This window comes from Oreochromis niloticus, linkage group LG7 (assembly GCF_001858045.2).
Source record: "Oreochromis niloticus isolate F11D_XX linkage group LG7, O_niloticus_UMD_NMBU, whole genome shotgun sequence".
In the NCBI taxonomy this organism is placed as follows: domain Eukaryota; kingdom Metazoa; phylum Chordata; class Actinopteri; order Cichliformes; family Cichlidae; genus Oreochromis; species Oreochromis niloticus.
This window is the reverse complement of record NC_031972.2, coordinates 50265840-50286037: the sequence shown is the minus strand read 5'-3', so window position 1 is coordinate 50286037 and position 20198 is coordinate 50265840. Positions and strand designations below refer to the sequence as shown.

At 40.9% G+C, this 20198-nt stretch overlaps 1 protein-coding gene across 5 annotated transcripts in view; it reads left to right on the top strand.

The window, feature by feature from the left end:
* The window catches only part of ano3 (anoctamin 3), a 49175-nt gene extending 32990 nt beyond the window's left edge, over positions 1 to 16185 (top strand). For all 5 annotated transcript variants that reach the window (XM_025908473.1, XM_025908474.1, XM_005450836.4 and 2 more), the window contains 17 exons: positions 599 to 654; positions 2804 to 2925; positions 3728 to 3862; positions 3944 to 4040; positions 4574 to 4634; positions 7851 to 7933; positions 8044 to 8184; positions 8577 to 8741; positions 8920 to 8956; positions 9068 to 9179; positions 9503 to 9560; positions 9867 to 9964; positions 10228 to 10382; positions 10524 to 10676; positions 11829 to 11979; positions 12075 to 12264; positions 12747 to 16185. In XM_025908473.1, coding sequence (XP_025764258.1) covers positions 599 to 654; positions 2804 to 2925; positions 3728 to 3862; positions 3944 to 4040; positions 4574 to 4634; positions 7851 to 7933; positions 8044 to 8184; positions 8577 to 8741; positions 8920 to 8956; positions 9068 to 9179; positions 9503 to 9560; positions 9867 to 9964; positions 10228 to 10382; positions 10524 to 10676; positions 11829 to 11979; positions 12075 to 12264; positions 12747 to 12929 — 1997 coding nt within the window. In that variant the 3' untranslated portion in view covers positions 12930 to 16185. The remainder of the gene's footprint in view (positions 1 to 598; positions 655 to 2803; positions 2926 to 3727; positions 3863 to 3943; positions 4041 to 4573; positions 4635 to 7850; positions 7934 to 8043; positions 8185 to 8576; positions 8742 to 8919; positions 8957 to 9067; positions 9180 to 9502; positions 9561 to 9866; positions 9965 to 10227; positions 10383 to 10523; positions 10677 to 11828; positions 11980 to 12074; positions 12265 to 12746) is intronic.
* Positions 16186 to 20198: the final 4013 nt, after the last annotated feature.

The following is a 20198-nucleotide window of genomic DNA, read 5'->3' as shown; positions in this document are numbered from 1 at the left end:
CCTCACGTACAGAACAATGTTTCCAGCAGCATCGCACAAATGCCATTCCGTATAACCATCTTAATGATCCATTTAGGACAATTTATCCACTGAGAAAGGAACAGAGTCTACATTTATTTTAAAAGGAAAAATGTCTGTTTCTGTTAATTTGATTTCAGAGTGATAGTGGGAGCTGCCGATGCAAAAGTGGTACAGTCTAATTTGTGTCTGATCTCTCCTCTCTTCTCCTTCTGGGCAATTGGTTTTCTTTTTTTCTTTTTATCTCAGCATCTTGTCTGTCTGCTGCCAACATAATTTGCTGATTAAAGTTTGGCCTCGGCATCTTGGAATAGGTTTCACGTTAATATTTTAATAGCTTTGACCACTTTACTTTCCAAGAAATCAGATCAGCTCAGTCACAAGATGGAGCAACCCTTTTCAAATCCAAACTTTCCTCCACCTTATCGTACTGTCTAGTGTTTCAGTAAATGGATGACAATAATTGCACTTTTGTCCTGCAGAAATAACGGTTTTAATAAGCCACTCTGTGGATTTGTCTCTCAATTACGACTGGGTTTAAATTTTTAATGTGGTGTCCTTGTTCTTTATTCCACTGTAGGAATCAACCGGCTATTGGGCAACAGCACGTATGAGGCTGCATTTCCTCCACATGAGGTGAGATGATTTTAATTCCTACTGAAAAGATGTTGAGACTCACAAATTACTAATATGAGTAATCACATTTTTATTCATGCAGAGTTTTTAAAGGCATTCAGAGACCTTTTGCATCGATTCGTTCATTCAAAGAGAGAGAAAGTCTTTAAACTACATGGCACGATTACAAACTCCATAAAGAGCAAATGAGATACCTGATATAAATTTGGCTGCTATTCTCTTCAAAGTTCGCTCCTCACGAGGTAATGCACCTCATCCAGAAGTCTTGCTATAAGACTGTGCATATTCATGCCAGGTCCTGTAGTGACTACATGAATATTCACTGTTGCAATTTTACCATTTGATGTCAGACTATCGATGCAGAGCTCTACCACAAAGGTGTCTGAGAGAGTGATCAATGCAAACAACCTAAACTTGTGGCTCATGCCAGTGTGTACTCTTACAATGAAGTTCCAATTCAGGGTTGTACCTACAGCTAATTCAGAAATTAACTTAACCTTTGGACTCTGGGAAGAAGCTGGAGTACCCAGAAAGAACCAGTGCGTGCCCGGGCAGAACATGTAAACCCACACAGAAATGCCCTGGCTGGCTGGTGGATTCAAACCCTGACGCGAGTCCCAGATCTGGCTAAAATTAAATTCAGATTGCTTGCACAGGGCTGTGCAAACATCTTGAACTTAATCCCTCGTTTCTTTAAATTTTGCTAAGAAAGTGAAAAGCAGTTGATTTTTTTAAACATACATAGAAATACACATATATATATATTTGGCATAACCACCTTTACTTCAAAGTTTGAACTCTCTTAGTCAAACTTTCTTAGAATTTCTATCTGAAGATGACTTTTCTATAGAGTCATCTTTAGGAATATCCATTCTCTTCTGCTTATCCTTTTCAGGGTCACGGGGGGGCTGAAAAGGGCCTCTTGCCCTAAGCTGTCTTAGGGGAAGAGGCAGGGTACACCCTGGACAGGTCGCCAGTCTGTCGCAGGGTCAACACATAGAGACAAACAACCATTCACACTCACCCCTATGGGCAATTTAGAGTTACCAGTTAACCCAACCCGACTAACTGCATGTCTTTGGACAAGAGAATGTGGGAGGAAGGTGGAGTACCCAGAGAGAGCCCACACAAACACGAGGAAAACATGCAAACTCCACACAGAGAGACCCTGGCCTGATGGTGGAATTGAACTCAGCACCTTCTTGCTGTGAGGCAACACTTTGCCACTGTGCTGTCCCATCATCAGGAATATTGCTCCAGATTTTTTTCAGATCACATTCTTTGAATGTTGTCTGCCTTTAGTTTTGTTTTCAGTAAAGGTGATCCTACACTCTTCGTGTTACATTGTGTGTTTTTCTGTCCAGGTGTTCTTTTACTGCATTGGCACTATGTTTACGACTATTGTCATGCTGAAACATGAAGCTGCTGCCAATAAGATGCTTTCCGTTTGGTATTGCATGGTGGATCAAATCTGGTGGTACTTATTGAGTTCATAATTCCATCAATTTTGAAATGCAGCCCCAAACCAAGACAGAGCCTCCACCACAGTTTACAATTAGCTGTAGACACTAACTGTTGTACACTGAGACCGATTTTGATGAGGCCTTTGTGGACAGTACGTGGCTCACCAAAAAGACCTAAAGAAATTGGTTCTTTGCTAATTGGCTGTTGTGTGTAGACACAAAACAAACAAAACATTCCTCTGAAAATAATCAGGTATGAGAACTGGACCGAAGATAGTTGAAAAAGCAGATAATGTACAAAGAAAACCTTCGACCTTCAGAAAGCCTGGAAAACTATTGCTCAAGATCACTTTCAAAATTACGAGCAAGTCTGGCATCTCTGAACCAAAATGTAAAGAAATGAGGTGTGGCTCAAGATTTTTACACAGTACTGTACATCGTATTTACACTGTGAAAGACATCCAGTCCGCTTCACAGAGGTGCAGGTGGAGAGAACCTGACTTTCCGTGAAAGGCAGCAAATATAGGAGTAGCTTTGGTAGTGCTTCACTACATCACAAAAAACAACAATGCAGGGGATTGTGGGAAAATTCAAATCTGGTATGTTTTTTGTTTCTTATCGGCTGATTATATCTGAAGGATATAACTTTTTTTTCAGTCTAGACTCTTCTTCTCTTGTCTCATCAGGGTGGTTACAAGAGCAGGCATTCTATCAAGACGCATGGTGCCCAGAACCACAGGCATCTTCTGTATGAGCGCTGGGCCCGCTGGGGGATGTGGTACAAATACCAGCCTCTGGATCTCATCAGGTAATCAGCTTCGAAGCAGGTGACACAAATCACGAGCTGTTTTCATACACATTGTGTACGTGTGTGCATCGTACGCGAGATACCGCGTCCTGATTATGTTGCCGATCCTCTCTTTGATCACAGTCGAGATATGTTGTTTAAATGAAGTTTCAAGTCTGCACGATCACAGATTTCTCACGAGCAGCGGTCTCATCTACAACTCCTTGACATCGCAGCACGTCTGTTATTTCTGAAGTGATGGAGCTATTTTAACAGCTGATGATGAGCTCGCTTTAGTTTCCGGCTTCCTTGGTAGCTCTGCATTTCATCACCATCTGTCAAGTCTGTCATATCCATCTTATTACAAGGAACATGAGAGTGGCAAGGAATGGTTTGACATTTAGGGAAATATTATTTTCACTTTCTTGCCAAAAGGGAGTTGAAATGATGACTGTCTCTGAAGCACACCTTGTCATTTTCACATTCCCAGCTTTGTATGCATTAAACAGGTGACAGACAGCGTGAAAGTCACTAGGTTTTCGAGGTTCAAGTAAGTACTTTGGAGAGGTTTTTTGGTTTTAGACTGTATTGAATCTTTACGAGAGCAGTTTTGAAATAAATGTCTTGCTTAAGCTTGCTGGGATCATCGATTATTTTCCAGCCTTAGCGTTCAACCTTCTCTATCCATTAAGCCGCCGTGATCATCTCACAGTGCACCGCTGACGCCCACAACTGCACGCTGAACGGACACGGTCAAGTCTAATTAAGTCGTCACAGTTAATTGGTGAATTTTCTCCACTCTATTTTTTTGTGTCTCTCCCAGGCGATACTTTGGTGAGAAAATCGGTCTGTACTTTGCGTGGTTGGGCTGGTACACGGGCATGTTAATCCCCGCTGCCCTGGTTGGGGTTTTTGTCTTCCTCTATGGTCTTTTAACCATGGACGCGAGCCAAATCAGGTCAGTTCACACAACTATGCCATGTAAGTCCGAACATCGTGTCGGTTGACGATGGCGTTTACTGGTTTATTCTCTCTCCAGTAAAGAGATTTGCGAGGCCAACACTACCATCATGTGTCCCATGTGTGAGGAAAACTGTGAGCCTTGGACGCTGAGTGACAGTTGTGTATATGCAAAGGTCAGTGCAGCTTTGGTATTTCTCCATATGCACAACATTACATGATCTTAGAGTTTCTCAAAACTGTTACAAAGATATGATGCCAGCACACATGTCTCATAGTTTAGACAAAGACTAGAAACGGGGACACAGTGAGCCTGGTTCTTCATGTGAAACCTTACGTTTTTTTATTTTATTAGACTTTTAATGTTGATTAAATAAATTAGATATGTCTTTTTTAGTAAGTATCTGGTGGATTTATTCCCACTTGACAGTAACCAGTGAGCTGTTTCCACCTGCTTCCAGTCTGCATGCCAAGCTAAGCTAATCAGTTGCTGGCTGTAGCTGTGCGATCATTATTATAGGCAGATGATGCTATTTAACACCATGATTTCTTTAACAAATCTCCTGTGTTAGGGCCTGAACTCAAAAAAGGTTGATTGTCAGAGAGCCTGGAGATCTTTTTTGGTAAAATTGGGGCTGTGGATATTGATAATGTATTCTGTTTCACTTTTGCTTTTTAAGAGCAGCCCTCCGTGTGCTTGTGCTTCTAGGTGACCTATCTGTTTGACAACGGTGGCACTGTATTCTTCGCTATCTTCATGGCTATTTGGGGTGCGTAGAAGCAATTTGTGTTGGTGGCTTTTTCTTGTTGTTCCACATAAGCTTTGTTCTCTGCCCGATACGAACCCTACTGGAATTTGATTCTATTTATACTCGAGTATCTGTGCTCGTGTTTCCACTCACCACTCATCTCTCCCAAACGCATTAAGTTTTTCAACTGAGAATTTAGTCCACAAGACACTCTGCAGTACACAAACGAGACAAACAAGAGATCTTCAGTCTGTAATGTGTTTTTCAGTGAGTAAATCTCAGTCCACCTTCTCTGACTCCACACTTGTACTTCCAGTGCAGTTCTGATGTAATTAGTTTGATAATTAAAGATTTCTCCAGGGGCAGAATATCACTCGGCTGTCAGGGTTGTAGAATTGCACCGTGATATTCATATATTGCAGCTACGTTTCCCACAGCTATAATAACTTTGTAACGTGAAGTGTGAGCATTAGAGTGCATCGGCTGGCCCAGATCCATCTATCTGTCAAGGAGGTAAATAATCACTTGTGCCGGAGGGAGCAATTTGCACAACTTGTTCTTTATTTGGACTAAATGAAGGATAACGAGAGCTCAAAAGCCAAAGAAAGTCCACACAGTTGTACTAACTGAGGTCTGTAGCTCCAAATCCTGCATAAAAGCTTTTGGCTATCTGGACCAAAGTTAGCAGCACTGCACCACTGAGTGAGTGCACTCAAAGTCTGGAGTGTTAGTGAGTGTGTGTGAGATAGACATGAAAAATTGGTTAGCCCAAGGGATTGAATGTAGGCATCAGAGAAGGCCGCTTTTCTCTCTCTTTAAACAAAAGTGGGTCAAGCTATATTAAACTTCAACATCTTTAGAAGCGGCTAAAGTTGTTCTGACTGAGGATTCAAACTCTGGTGCATTTTTTGCCTCCGGTCTTCCTCATTTTACTGTACATTAAATACGTTCACAGAAAATATATCACTTGTTTGGTTGGTTGGTTTGCTTGATTCATCGCTTATTAATTTGCAGGCTTTTAAAACTTGAGTTAAAACAGTGCCGGAAAAAAGCAAACCAAACCACATGAAAAAAGTCCCCAAGTGTAAAACATTTTAATAGATAAATGAGAGCCATTGTGAGGCTACAAAGAACCAATCACATATTTATATATTTTGTTGGAAATCTGTTATAAAAACCACATTGCGTGCATATCTAATACACAAACTGTATCACTGCTACAGTGAGGTTGATAATATTTTGGACAAAGACACAATTTTTTGCCTCTTCACTACAGCACAGTGGATTCTAAATCAAACAATCGAGATGTGATTGAACAGCCAACGTTCAGCTTTAATTCAAGGCGTTAAACAAAAGCACTGAATTAAGCATCGCTCATTTTTAGAGGCTCAATATAAATTCGAAAAGCAGTTTTGTGAAGAGCTAAGATCTGTTTTCTTGTTCTTTCATGACAAATACAGCAGGTGTAATATTCAAAATTCATTCAAAAATATTGTATTTTATGTCTTTTAAATATGAGACGAGATGTCAGGGCAAGTGAGGGAGGACTGAAAAGACAATATAAAAACTTCAGGAGCAGCCAAATCAACAGTCTTACATACTTGAACAGATGGTGTTGTCAGCTCAGCAACGCCAAAATAACAAGAAAGACCACAGAAGACAACTAAAGTCTGTGATGACAGATTTTTTTTCCTTAGTTAAGAAAAACAACTTCTCAACATCCAACCAAGAATACTGTCAACGAGGCAAGACTACCACTGTCAAGATCTACACTCAAGAGATGCCTTCATGAATGGAAACAAAAGGGTTTGCAACAAGGTGCAAACCACAACAAGTGCAAACCACTAGTTACACTCAAGATCAGGAAGGCCAGATTACACTCGAAAGACTTGAAAACATCTAAAAAGAGCCTTCACAGTTAGGAAACAATAGGACAGGTGAAACCTGAAAGATGAATTTGTATAAGAATGATGGGAACAGAAAATTATACAGATGGAGAGAAACAGTTCATGATCTGAAGCATACCACATCTGTCAAACATGTTGGAGGCAGTGCTATGGCATGTGCATGTATGGCTGCAATTGGAACTGGGACACTGGTGTTTCATGATGATCTGACTGCAGGTAGAAGTAGCAGGATGAACTGTGAAGTGTGCAGGGCTGTACTCTCTGCCCAGAGTCAGCCAAATACTTGTAAAAATGGAATATTCTTCAATGGCCAAATAGGTGACATGATCTCAACCCAGCCGAGGCACTTTTCAGTTACTGAAGGCCAAACTGACGACAGAGAGACCCATCTCAAGTTGGGGAAACCCAGCGTGATGTCCATGGGTTCTAGACTTCATGCAGTCATTGACTGTACAGGATTTTCACCAAAATAATAAAAACTGTCCTCATATTTCAAATTACATTAGTTTGTAGAATTAATTTTGAGCTTCTGAAAATGGAGACTTCTGTCTAAAATTTTTGAATTTCCTAAACAGTTAGTGCAACACTTTTGTTAAACTACTTGAATTAAAACTGAAAGTCTGCAGTTCAGTCTTAGTTATTTTATTTAAAATCCACTGTGATGTTAACAGAGGTAAAACTGCAACAATTGTGTCTTAATCCAGCAAATTATGCATCTTAATGTATAGCATTACATTGTGTTTTCCATCATACATAATAAAGTTTCAGGTTTTTTACTGACTTTGAAGCCAAATTCTTCCACATATGTGGATCTATGTAAATGATTCTTCTGTGTGCACGTTGATAAAAGCTCCCGTTTCTCTGTTACACATTTGTCACATTTTCAAGGCGGAAAACATAAAAAGCCTTGACAGAAAAAGAACATCATTTCCGACGTTTTTTAGCTCAAGTCACAACAGAGCCTGACACAAAGGAAACAATGCCTCCAGACTGAAGTCATCCCACAAAAAGCTTTACTTTAGAAGTCTCTCAACCCAAAATGGATCTTGCTCGACAAAGACAGTTTGAGGATGTGCACTGAACAAGAAAAAGCCTATTTGCTGTTGCCAGTCTCCTTTAACTTGACATCCACAGTGTGAGTGTGAACTGATGACTGTAATCAGTCTCCATAATGGGCCGTGCACGTCACCGCAGCCTGTTTCACCCAGGATATCTGACTATGATGTGCTGTTTGCTTCTGCATGGCCTCTTCCTCTTTGCAGCTAACTGTGCTATAGTGTATACATCAAAAATGATCAATAACGTGATGGATTCATGATCCCTTCTGCAGCCACTGTATTCCTTGAGTTCTGGAAAAGAAGAAGGGCAGAACTGACTTATGACTGGGATCTTATTGATTGGGAGGAGGAAGAGGTATGTTAGACATATGCTCAAATATATGATTACCTCACGATTTTAATGTGTTCATGCTGTAAGAGAGCTACAGTTCAGTAGACAATGCTGGAATATGTGTTGTTAATCAGGAGGAGCTGAGGCCTCAGTTTGAAGCCAAGTACTCCAGGATGGAGAGAGTTAACCCCATCTCCGGCAAGCCCGAGCCTTTCCAGCCTTTCTCAGACAAGCTTAGTCGGCTCATGGTGTCTGTGTCCGGAATATTCTTCATGGTAAACCCTTTAACCTTTGAATAATCTGTCTTTTTGGGACTCGGGCTCGGTGTAAGCTCACTGTTATTTTGTGTGCCATCTTTATTAGAACAGTGTGATGCGTTTGCAGTGGTGTAACATCTCCCCCTGCTGGACAAAGACCATACTCAAAGGAAATGGTGTATTAGCCCTTTCTGATGGCCTAATTTCTCCTGTTTACATACAAGTTGCTTCTGATTATGTGTCATCTAAATAGTTAAATGTTTCTAAACTTACAGTTTTTTCATATTTGTGGCACACTTCTTCATTATAGCGTAAATTCAAAACTTTTTTCACCCTGTTAATCGTACTGGTTTAAACTTGTTCTTCATCCTTTCTGCTGTGCTTGTCTTCTCTCCATCACCTCTGCTTAGATTTCCCTCGTTCTGACAGCAGTGTTTGCTGTAGTGGTTTTCCGCCTTATTGCAATGGAGAAGTTTGCTTCCTTCAACTGGCATTTTGTGAAGAAGAACTGGCAGTTCGCCACCTCTGGCACCGGTGTCTGCATCAACTTTATGATCATCATGTCTCTCAATGTGGTGGGTGCCCGGACGAGCATCATCCCACATCCCACGTTCGCATTTTCTATCCCACAAATATTTCACTCAGCACTTATTTAAGACTTTTTTTCATTCCAGCCTTTCCTCTTTCTCATAATCATTACCCTCCTCAACCTTCTTTTCCTGTTGACACTGATGTGTACTATCATTTTGTCAGGTGTATGAAAAGGTGGCCTATCTGCTGACTAATTTAGGTGAGTGTTTCATGCGTTTATGCCTTCATTATCTTTGGCTTCCCAGCTGGTTGCACATTATTTATTCTCTTCACCCATCTGCCTCACAAACCCCTGTCCCTCCCCTTTTAGAGCACCCACGGACGGAGTCTGAGTGGGAGAACAGCTTTGCTCTGAAGATGTTCCTGTTCCAGTTTGTGAATTTAAACAGCTCCACGTTTTACATCGCCTTCTTCCTCGGAAGGTAGGCAAACTGCCATAAGCTTTACAGTGACTGTTTACACCGACTTTAATGAGGGATTGTGCAAAGATGTTTCCTTTCAAACTCCCATGTCATGACATCTGCCAAGACTCCTTCCCTTCCCCTCCTCAGCCGGGGAAATCATTTTTTCGGGTGCCTCGTCTTTCAGCAGTTACATAATGCCGCCCTCCCTACAAGTGTAACCAGGTCACGGATTGTTGCACATAATTAGCACCTCTAAGTGTCTTTTTTTTCTACTCTAAGTTTATTATTATTATTACATTGATTGAATCAACAGCTAATGTTGCCCGTCTTAATTTGATCAGGTTTGCTGGCAGGCCTGGAAAATACAATAAACTCTTTAGTCGATGGAGATTGGAGGAGGTGAGTGCAATTAGCCATCAAACGTAAGTAGGTGATTATGTCAGCAGTGACTGGGCTGATTAGTGCCTTCTGTTTTGGGATATATTTAGAAATTTCAAGTAATTCATCTTTCTAATGATCCGCCTGCATGTGAACCATTAATCTCACCCCATAATTACTGTGATTTTCAATTTTCATGATCCAAAAAAATGGAATTGGATCAAGTGTGTCCCAGAGTTTGCTCTTGCTCTGAATTATTAGGCATGAAATATGAATGATACGGTTTTTGTATTATTATTATTTTTCATTGAAATCTATTTTTCTCAGTGTCACCCAAGTGGCTGTTTGATTGATCTGTGTCTGCAAATGGGAGTCATCATGTTCTTCAAGCAAATCTGGAACAACTTCATGGAGCTCGGTTATCCGTAAGTGCCTCATTATAATCGCACGTCTTCTTGTCTATGAACTATTAGAAATGACATGAAGCTTAATGACGTGAATTCAAGTGATGGCAATTAACAGGCCGTATGTAGTTTCTGCACAGCTTTTCCTCTTCTAGCCCATTAGCATGTGAAAAGATTTTTCTCCTGAAGAAGCACATCAAATCCTCTCGCATGTGGCTCAGTAAAACAGTTCCAGCAGAGCACAGTACTTTGCCAGGGTTTATCGCTACTCTCTATGTTTTCAGTCTGCTGCAGAACTGGTGGTCTCGTAGAAAGATGAAGAAAGGAGGTGGTGGAGGGCAGAATGTAGAGAATAAGGCCCAGCTTCCTCAGTGGGACAAGGACTGGAATCTGCAGCCGATGAACGCCCATGGGCTTGTGGATGAATATCTCGAAATGGGTAAAAAATGCACTCCTACTAAGAATTATGTTTTGACTTTCTGGAGAAGGAAATAATCCATGCAAATGCAGGCTATTATTCAAGCCTCAGCATTTTTTTTTCGTGCCAGTGTTGACATCCGAATGATTCTTTCCGCTGCAGTTCTTCAGTTTGGCTTCACCACCATCTTTGTAGCAGCTTTCCCGCTGGCTCCTCTCCTCGCTCTGCTCAACAACATCATTGAGATTCGTCTTGACGCCTACAAATTTGTCACTCAGTGGAGGAGACCCATGCCTGCTCGAGCCACTGATATAGGTCTGTGCGGCTCACGCGACGTCTTCTTGGATCAGAGTCACTTTTAACTATTGTTTTTTCTTCCAGCAGTAAAATGTTGTGTTAGCTTAACATGATCTGTCCTACAGAGATGGATATGTTTCCATATCCTGTCCTTCTGCAACTATTGTGCACCTCCCCTCTCATCAGCCCACCTCCCCATACGATTACAAACTGCATCCTTAAACTGCCATATGACCCAGTGATTCATGTGGCATGTTTCCTTGTAATTAAAGGAGGAATCCACCCTGAAACATTTAGAAATTCCTCCGCTGTAATGAACACATTATGTGTCAGTCACACAGCATCAAAGAGCTAAGCTTCTTTGAAGGTTTAAGCTGACATTTCCTGATCATCCACACACAGATGTAATGCAGATAAGGAGGAGAGATCCTTTTTATCTACTGTCTCTGTCTTCATTCAACTGCCACAAAACAAAACGTTTTGTGTAATTCAATAATAGAACTCATAATAAAAAAAAAGAAAGGATGCATGCACCATTACCGGAAGCTGTTGAATCGCATTCAGGGACATTATTAACTAAGGCAGAAGTAAATCGAGTACAGTGAAGGAAAAATGGCATCTTGAAAATTGTCAGTTATAGAGCTTGAGCTACACATGTCAGGAACTGCTAATAACTGTGACCATAAAAGGTTCATTTCTGTTAGTTGCGACCTTATCGCTAATATGGATTCTTGTCACACCTTCAGTTTCTCTGATCAGAAACGAGCCAGTTAGATGACACTTACTCTGCGCGTTTGGTAGGTTTCTCTCTCCGCCTGTGGAGAAGGAGCAGGATTGTTCACCCCGGCAGAAGCTTTAAACAAAAACCTGTGCGACCTATAAATTTACTGCAATTTAAACTTAAGTTTATTGGTTAAAAAAGGGAGCAAGAACAACTGAATAAGATAGCCTCGTCCTTTATTATTATAAATCTATCAGCTGCATTCTCATATTCACTGCATGAATGTTTAATCAGCATATCAATTTATCAGTGCCTACAGTATTTGATGTAGTCTGTGTTTTGTAAAGCAAAATACGGTATGCTGCTCATGTCAGCCATTGCAGATAAAGGCACCCAGGTTTAAACCAACATACCAGCTGTTTTTCTTTCTTCTTTGTTTTGTCTGTCAGGGATCTGGCACGGGATTCTCGAAGGTATTGGTGTGCTGGCAGTCATCACTAACGCCTTCGTCATTGCCATAACCTCAGACTATATCCCCCGCTTTGTTTACGCCTTCAAATATGGCCCATGTGTGAACAAGAGGCACCACCATGGCAATGAGTAAGCCTTAAAAACAGCGTGTACACTTTAAGTGCCCTGTATGTAGCCTATGCAGTTTGGCGGTTTACATGATGGCCGTCTGCTTTCGCCCGTAGGTGTTTGCAAGGCTACGTGAACAGCAGCCTGTCTGTGTTTGACATGGGTGAGCTGAATAACAGAAACCACTCGGGATACTGCAGGTACAGAGACTACCGAGCGCCACCCTGGAACACAGTGCCATACGAATTCACTCTGCAGTTCTGGCATGTCTTGGCTGCCAGGCTGGCATTCATCATCGTCTTTGAGGTCTGTAACCACTGGCCATTTCTCTTCTGTATGTTTACAAGCAGGACAAGCAGCTAAAGCTAAATCCTCTTACACTGTGCCACTTTGAGTCAGCCTCAATATTTTTGTAGCTTTGCAAATGTTTTACTTTAATTATTTTATGCGCTGAGACTGAAACCGAAACCTCACAGCAGTAATTTAAGTGATTTTCATGGGTTAATTAAATCAAGGTCCTGGAGAAGGCTGAGAAAATTCTACCATTCAAAGCCGACCGACTAAAAAAAAAAAAAAAACATCACAAATTACATGGTTGCTATGCAAGATATTCCCTTGACAACACTGCCTTGCACATTCATTTCTACATATAAAAGATTGAAGGGCATATGAAGTTCTTTGGGTTTACTTTTACTTTTGCATGCTCTACTAATACCAAAACAAAATTGGCATCTAAAGCACGCGACTTCTCCTAATGTTGACTCATGAATAATTCAATCTTCCCTCAGCACCTGGTGTTTGGGATCAAGTCCTTCATAGCGTACCTCATTCCAGACATGCCGAAGGATCTCTGCGATCGCATGAGGAGGGAAAAGTACCTGATGCAAGAGATGATGTACGAAGCAGAACTCGAGCATCTGCAGAAGGAGAGGAAGAAGAATGGGAAGCGTTATCACCACGAGTGGCCTTAGCTTAAACCCCCCCCACCCCGTCTCCGCTACGCGACCCTCAGCTTGCAAGCTCCACCTCCCATGCCTGCTTATTTATGTGTTTAAGCTTTTAGAGTCTAGCTTCACTGATGGCTGATTCTGTACACCAAAGACACCCTGATGAGATCCTCCCCAGATCTGGCACTGGCCACTCCCTTGCCATCTGTTCCACCCCCCCGGTTTCTGGCTCTGACCCTTTCTGCCTCCGCCCTCATCCCTTACCTGGCTTCACCCAACAGGGTGCCCTTGGGTCTGTGCTGCATCGTGGCTTAGCTGGGAAAAAAAAAAACAACTTTGCAACTGTAATGTTTACTATGCAGATCAAGGGCTGCAGATCAGCACTGTTCACTGTCCCATCCTGCACTCTCTCTCTCTCCGTGTGGCAGCTACCACTTTGCTTTGACTCTGCAGTCCGGTGCAGCTCGCAGCATGGCCGTGTATCCCCTCCTCCGCCACCACCCCTAACCCCCGTGAACATCAGCAGAGCCACTTCTGTGGGACAGAACTACAGTGGCATTTTTATTGTTGCAAAGTGATTCTGGTGATGTGGCTACCAAATGAGAATGACTCTGTTCTTGCTAAATAAATGTATATTTGCTGTTGAAGCATGCTGATTAATATTTGCAAAGGGAAAAAAACAAACAAAACAAAACTGAACAGCACTCCTTGTAAAGGATGTTAGCATCCATTCAGTACATCTGACAAAGAATTCCCTCAGACATCACAAGAAGTGCATGGTAATCCTGCTTTGTACCTTTTCGATAGACAAACTTCCTGTCTCGAGGCCTGGTTCACATGTGTCTGTACTCAGTGTGAGCTGTGTGTTAATCTCTGTGCTACCGCTGAGCTTGACTGTCTCAAGTTGAGGAAATGTGAACTCTGTGCAATTTGACTGTGCCTACAGTGTAACAACATAGCCGCATACCACAGTTTGTGTCACCAAACATCACGTGTGCCTGTGTTGTGCAGCACGTGCTTTTTTGTTTTTCTTTGAAGTGCAAGAAATATTCTCTCTCCTCATCCTGTTGTCCTGATCTGCAGCAGACTCTCTGAACTCTCCTTTTAGGATTTGCTTTGCACATGAGTCACGCCACAGTGTACCTACTCGGATCTCGGCTGACGTCAGCAGCGCACGCCGTAACGTAACGTGTACGCTCGCATGCAGGATCCACAAATCTGCTCTTCCGCTCTGACCCTCGCAGTCTGGTTTTCATTTGCTGCTGGAAGCCCCAAAGCGTGGTTGAAAACTTGGATCACTTAGAAATACCTGTGGCTTGGATGTTCAGTTTTGAAACGAACTTCTATCCACTGTTCTTCGCTCGCATAATACGCTACAAGCTTCTGTTGCAGACTTTTATTAAACACACAGTGAGACACATGGTTTCAGCAGCTGTCTGATCTTTGATCAAACAGACGCGAGAGTTTATTCAGTTGCAGAGTGGTGACATTGCCTTTTTTTATATTGTGATCAGATTTGATGTCATGGATTCGAGAAGCATGTTTTTGCCTAATGAACTCAGGAAAATAGGCATCGTGGCAGGTATAGTTGGACCTGCGAGGTTGAGTCGGGATAATTTCCTTTCTTTGCTCTGTTGAGTTTGAGAGTTAAAGGGTGTGTGATGTGAACTGAGACTTCAAATACTTCAATGCATCATATTGATCATGTGGTGTTAAATGTAAAAATGTTATGCACTGTAAAGGTAAAAGCTGCACCAATCTAACATCTGAAGGGAACATTTCTACCCTGAATGCATCGCACAACACTGACAACATTCTTCATTTTGCAAGAATTGTCCTCCTTTCTTTATTTTACTTTGCCTGTTTTTTGTATATACATTTTATGACGTACGTAATGTTTTTATACACTTTATTTTGTGCTATCACGTGCAAGTTCACTCGTTCTCACCCTCAGATAGAAAACGTTACGTCCACTTGTCTCAGGTGTCCTCTGAATGTCTGCAGATGATCAACTTTTTTATCATATTTTCTAAGATGCAGTCAAAGGTATTCTGCTTTTTTTTAGATATATATTTTTGCACTGCCGTGTTTTTGCATGACTCTAATGCGCACTCACGATAATAAGCATGTTTTTTTTTATTTTGCTGTATGTTAGAGCAGATCAAAGATCATGGAATACACTCACATACTTCATTTAGTTGGCATTTTTTTTAGGTTGCTGGTCAAAAAACTCCTTTCGGGTCACATTCAGTCCAAGTTTCATAATTTCATTCACCAGAGAGAGAGATATTTGCTTTCAAACCTTATTCCAATACTTAGGAAAGTAGTCAGTGTTTTCAGAGTATCCTCCCTGCTATGTGAACACCTAAAATCTATGCATGTTGTTATCCTTGAATGCTATGTTTATTTTTGAACAGTCATAAATGTACTGGTACATTTGTGCTGTGGAGTGTGCATGACTTAACTACTGCTTTGAGCAGAGCTAACTTCTGTAAAGTTGCGTCTTAAACATATCACTTCCCTTTTTTTAGTGTTGATCGTTTCTGGAAGGACCGGTGTGTTTCTAGATGTGGCAGGATTTTATACTGGTGCAGTATTTTCTAAAATAACAGCATGATCTCCAGACCGCTTAATAAAAAAAAATATGTCCGGGAATTTTCCGTAGAGTCTGATGAAACATGTGAAACCTCAGACTTCTTCCGCTTGGACATTCAGACGGGAATTATAATCACACTTACACTCTAACAGCTGAAGCATTTAACCGAAGGGAATAGGGGTACTTCATAGGGGTACTATGAATGAATAATTACATGACCTTGGATGTTTGGCTCGCCCAGTTACTAATCGTTTCCGGATGGATCTTCATCAGTTCACCTCACTGATACTAATGCTGCACAGTGGTGGAAAGGTGTCTCTCATGCTTTCTACTGTTGGCAATAGCACAATCTGGGTATTGTATAATAAGTAATAATAGCGTGACCTTGCACATCTCTGAAAATATAGCAGTCTGGAGGGGGATTAAGCTTTCTGTTCTATGCCTCCTAATAGGATTGTGCTATGATGTACTTGAAGCACAGTGACGTAAGCCCGTAGATTTATTTGTATAATAGGACGATAGCAGTCGTGACATGACGTGTATCAATAACATTGTTTACTTTGTTCCTGTTTACATGTAAAAAAAACAAAAAACATATTGAAATGTATAAAAACAATGTAACATAAACTAATTTGGATATCACTCTTTTCTGTAATAAATCATGGATTGTATCTTTTAAACTAATTCTGCTCGCTTCATTCTTGTCTCTCTTATAAACAGCAGAGAAAAGGCCTGTGTGCCTATAGCTGATATTCTTCTCACACCAAAGGGTGCTTTTTTCCCCCTTTCTTTCTTTTTTCCTCACTATTATCATAAACCACCAAGCCTCTGGCCACAGAGTGTTCATGTAACATATTGTTAAAAAAGATTGCATTTCTGTAACAAACCCACTATTTGAGTATGGCAGGGGTATTTTTTTCCCCCACAACTATGTTACTGTTAAATGCTGCGTCTCTTCTAACTGCTTTTCCATTTATGTCGTCTTAGTTAACATTAGGCTTCATTTTTTACAGTGAAATCTAAACACTCCAGAAGAAACATGGTACGGTTTGGTTTACTTTGAGCCCCGATGACTGATATTCTATACTTTGAGTATTTCCTCTCTTCTGGCGCCCACACTGACATATATCCTTTCACCTCTTTGACTTAGAAAGCCGTGGTTTGACTTTCATGTCAGTGAAACTGACTTTCATGTCACTATTCTCCGCCTTTCGGGGAGAATAGTGGATTCAGATATTTTTATCATCTGGCACTGTTGCTCCATATGAGGGGAGCTAGACCATGTGGTAATGGAAAAACTTTAAAGCCTCAGATCTATAGAAGGAAAAAAAAATATGCCACTAATGGACAAAAAACTAATGAAATGGAAGCAAAGCACCCAAAAAACAGAATCAAATTATAGACGAGGGAAAAACCAGTGACTGAAACAATGTAGCAGTAACAGACACCTACTATCCTGCAGTACTCTGAATACATTTGAGTAGTAATAATACACTTACCAGCCACTTGACTGGGTAAACCTGTGAAAATGTTCATTAACACATACATCTAAGAGCCAATCACATGTCAGCAATGTAGACATGGTCAACACAACCGTATGGTTCAAACTGAGTATCAGAATGGGGTAGAAAGGTGATGTAAGTGACTCTGAATGTTGCATGGTTGTTGGTTCCAGACGCGCTGGTCTCAGTATTTCTGAAACTGCTGGTCCACTGTGATTTTTCCACACAAGTGTCTCCAGGGTTTACTTTTTCTCTGAAAAAGAGAAACTATTCAGTGAGCTGCAATTATTGTAGTCAGACTGCTTTGAGCTGGGAGAAAGGTAACTGTAACTCAAGCAACCAAGATATGCAGAAGAGCATGTCTGTAGGCACAACAGGCATGCACCAATGTTACACTCTTCACGCTCCTGCCGGTACAGGAGCATCCACACCAGCAGATTCAGGGACAGTTTCTACCCACAAGCCATCAGGCTACTGAACTGCTGAAACACTGCACAGTCAGTGTACACTTCTACATTAGAGCCTCTACAGTATTTTTAGTAATCTCTATTTATTTATTCTACTCTCTCTTATAAATATATATTTTCTTTATTTATATAGTTTATCTTATTTTTATCTTTATTTTAAGTGTTACTTAAGCAGCTTGTTACTTACTTACTTACCTTTCTATGTGAGATATTGAGAGTGCTCTGAGCCCAAGAATTTCATTGCCAGTAGTAATGTGCCATTTTACCTTTATATGACAAATAAACCTTGAAACCTGTTGAACCATCTAGCAGATTAGCTACATCAGCAGAAGAGCAGTGCCACTCCTCCCAGCTAAAAACAGGAAACTGAAGTTGCAGCTTTAAACAATGTAGCCTGGTCTCGTGAGTCTTGCTGCGACATTGAGATGGCAGAATTTGGTGAAACAACATGAAAGCGTGAATCCATCGATGGTTCAGGGCGGCAGTGTTACTGTGTGGGAGATATTTTCTTGCCACACTTTGAGCCCCTTAGTACCAATTGACCATCATTTAAACCTCACAGCCTACTTGAGTATTGTTGCTCACCATGTCCATTCCTTTATTACCACAGTGTACACTGACAGCATGATGCTCACAAAGCTCACATCATTTCAAACTGTGTTTTATATACATAACAAAGAGTACACTGTACACTGCTTAAATGCTCAGCAGATCTCAATCCAATAGAGAGCCTGTGTTGGAAGAGGAGATTTGCATCATAGACAGCTGACAAGCTTCACCCCAGAACTATGAAGGTGTACCTAACAAAGTGGCTCTCTCATGCTCTGGAAAATGTCATGTACATAGTTATTTTCTGCTCGACTTGTTATTTTATATTTTACCCACAAAAAGTTTCACTGTTCAGTTTTAAAGCATGTCGAAGTCTGATAGAAAACACTGACCATATAAACCAGTTCAGATTACTGTGAGGTTCTTATGGCTGTTTTCAAACTGAGGATTAAATAAAAGACCAAAGAGACCCCCTGTGTCCAAATATTGCTGTGATGGGTGCCATGATTATCATTTGTACTATTATTGTTGTCATATATCTCATCAAATAAAACAAACTGAGAACATCCTGATTCTGCTGAAGAAAAGAAGGAAAAAATGAATGAATAATGTAAGAAAGTCAAACAAATTGATAAAAAGGCTCCAGGGAGACAAGCAACCTTTTCACATGTCTGCTCCCCACAAAAAGACAGATGCTCTGGTTCAACACAATATTTATTCTCCACTCAGAAGCACGTCGGTAGCTCTGCCACTAAAACAGAAAGGTTATTCACATTTTAGGCTGAGCAGCCATATACTGTATGATTTAACCATCTTTCCACCCTTGACTGCAGACATCAGTTCTTGGTCTCCACGAGCAGCGCCATGTGACTGATGTTATTGATACAACACAGATTTACACTACAAGTTAGAAAGGCAATCAATAGATCCCCTGAGACTGCCGTCATAAATCCACCAGCACAGATGTGTAAACAGGACAGTGAGTAAATAATGACCAGCAGCAACAAATCAGAGCACTGAGATAGCTCAGTGCAGGAAAATGCTCTCAGCATTATGTAGGGAGGTGTTTACTCTTCCATAATGTGTACTTAATGAGATTTGTAATGGAAAAATATGTTTTCACAAGCAAGTCAGAATATGTATGAATTTTCCCCATATTTCATCTGGTAGTTAAGTTTTAGCTCTCCTAGGGGGATGATTCAAACATGATTCATGGTCGTTCTCCAGAAAGAGATCTCACAATCTTTTAGTCAGTGTGCCATGACATTTTGTGCAGACACGATCCTCACAGGTTGAAAGCCCACTAACGTTTTCCTCTGCGTCAGTGTAGAGGATGTTCCGAGTGAGTTTTCTCACCAGCTAAATGGACTGGTATTTACTGGTCTGGCTTTTCGTTTACCACTCAAAATGCTTTTACATTACAAGCTGTGTTCAACCACTGACACACGCTCTATGCAGTTTAAGTGCTTATGTATTACGCAGAAGCTAACACGCTAATGAATGCGTCGGCGACAACTGTTGTGTCGAAACGTGACCATCTGCCAAAAATGATTGCCCATATTTGAACTGTTGTAAATCACTTGTTGGTCTATAATCTGTCAAACACATCTTTCATGAATGATATCAAGCCATTTTGAACTAGAAAGAACATTCATGTTACGATGTAGAAGCTGCAATCAGTGACTCAAAGTGCAATTGACATTTAAAATGTCTTTTTCCAGAGAGATGTGGCCAAGAGGCCAGCAGAAATTGCAAAAAATATAACATCACAGCTCTGTAAAGGTATTTTTTGTAGCCAAAAAGGACTGGGCTGATTATGCTGTAGGCACAATAATGCAGTCATAAAGATACTTACAAAACAGGTCATTTGTTTATTTTATATATAAGCCCTTCATAATTCCTGTTGACTCCAGTCTATGTACCATTGTGAGCAAAAGTATTACACATAGAAAATATACAGAGACATTTGAAATCACTGTTTGGCACAACAACAACACTGGAGGAGCCAGGGGATCGAACCCCAAACCTTCTGATTAAGTGATCACCAGAGTTTCCATCAAGTAACAAGTTTTCCTCTGTCACAACTTTAGAAAAATTAGGGTTCATAGTCTGTTTTTCTTTGCTCCTATAGCTCGTTTAATGGCCCAAATAATCCAAACAGCGTTCCCATCAGCTTCAT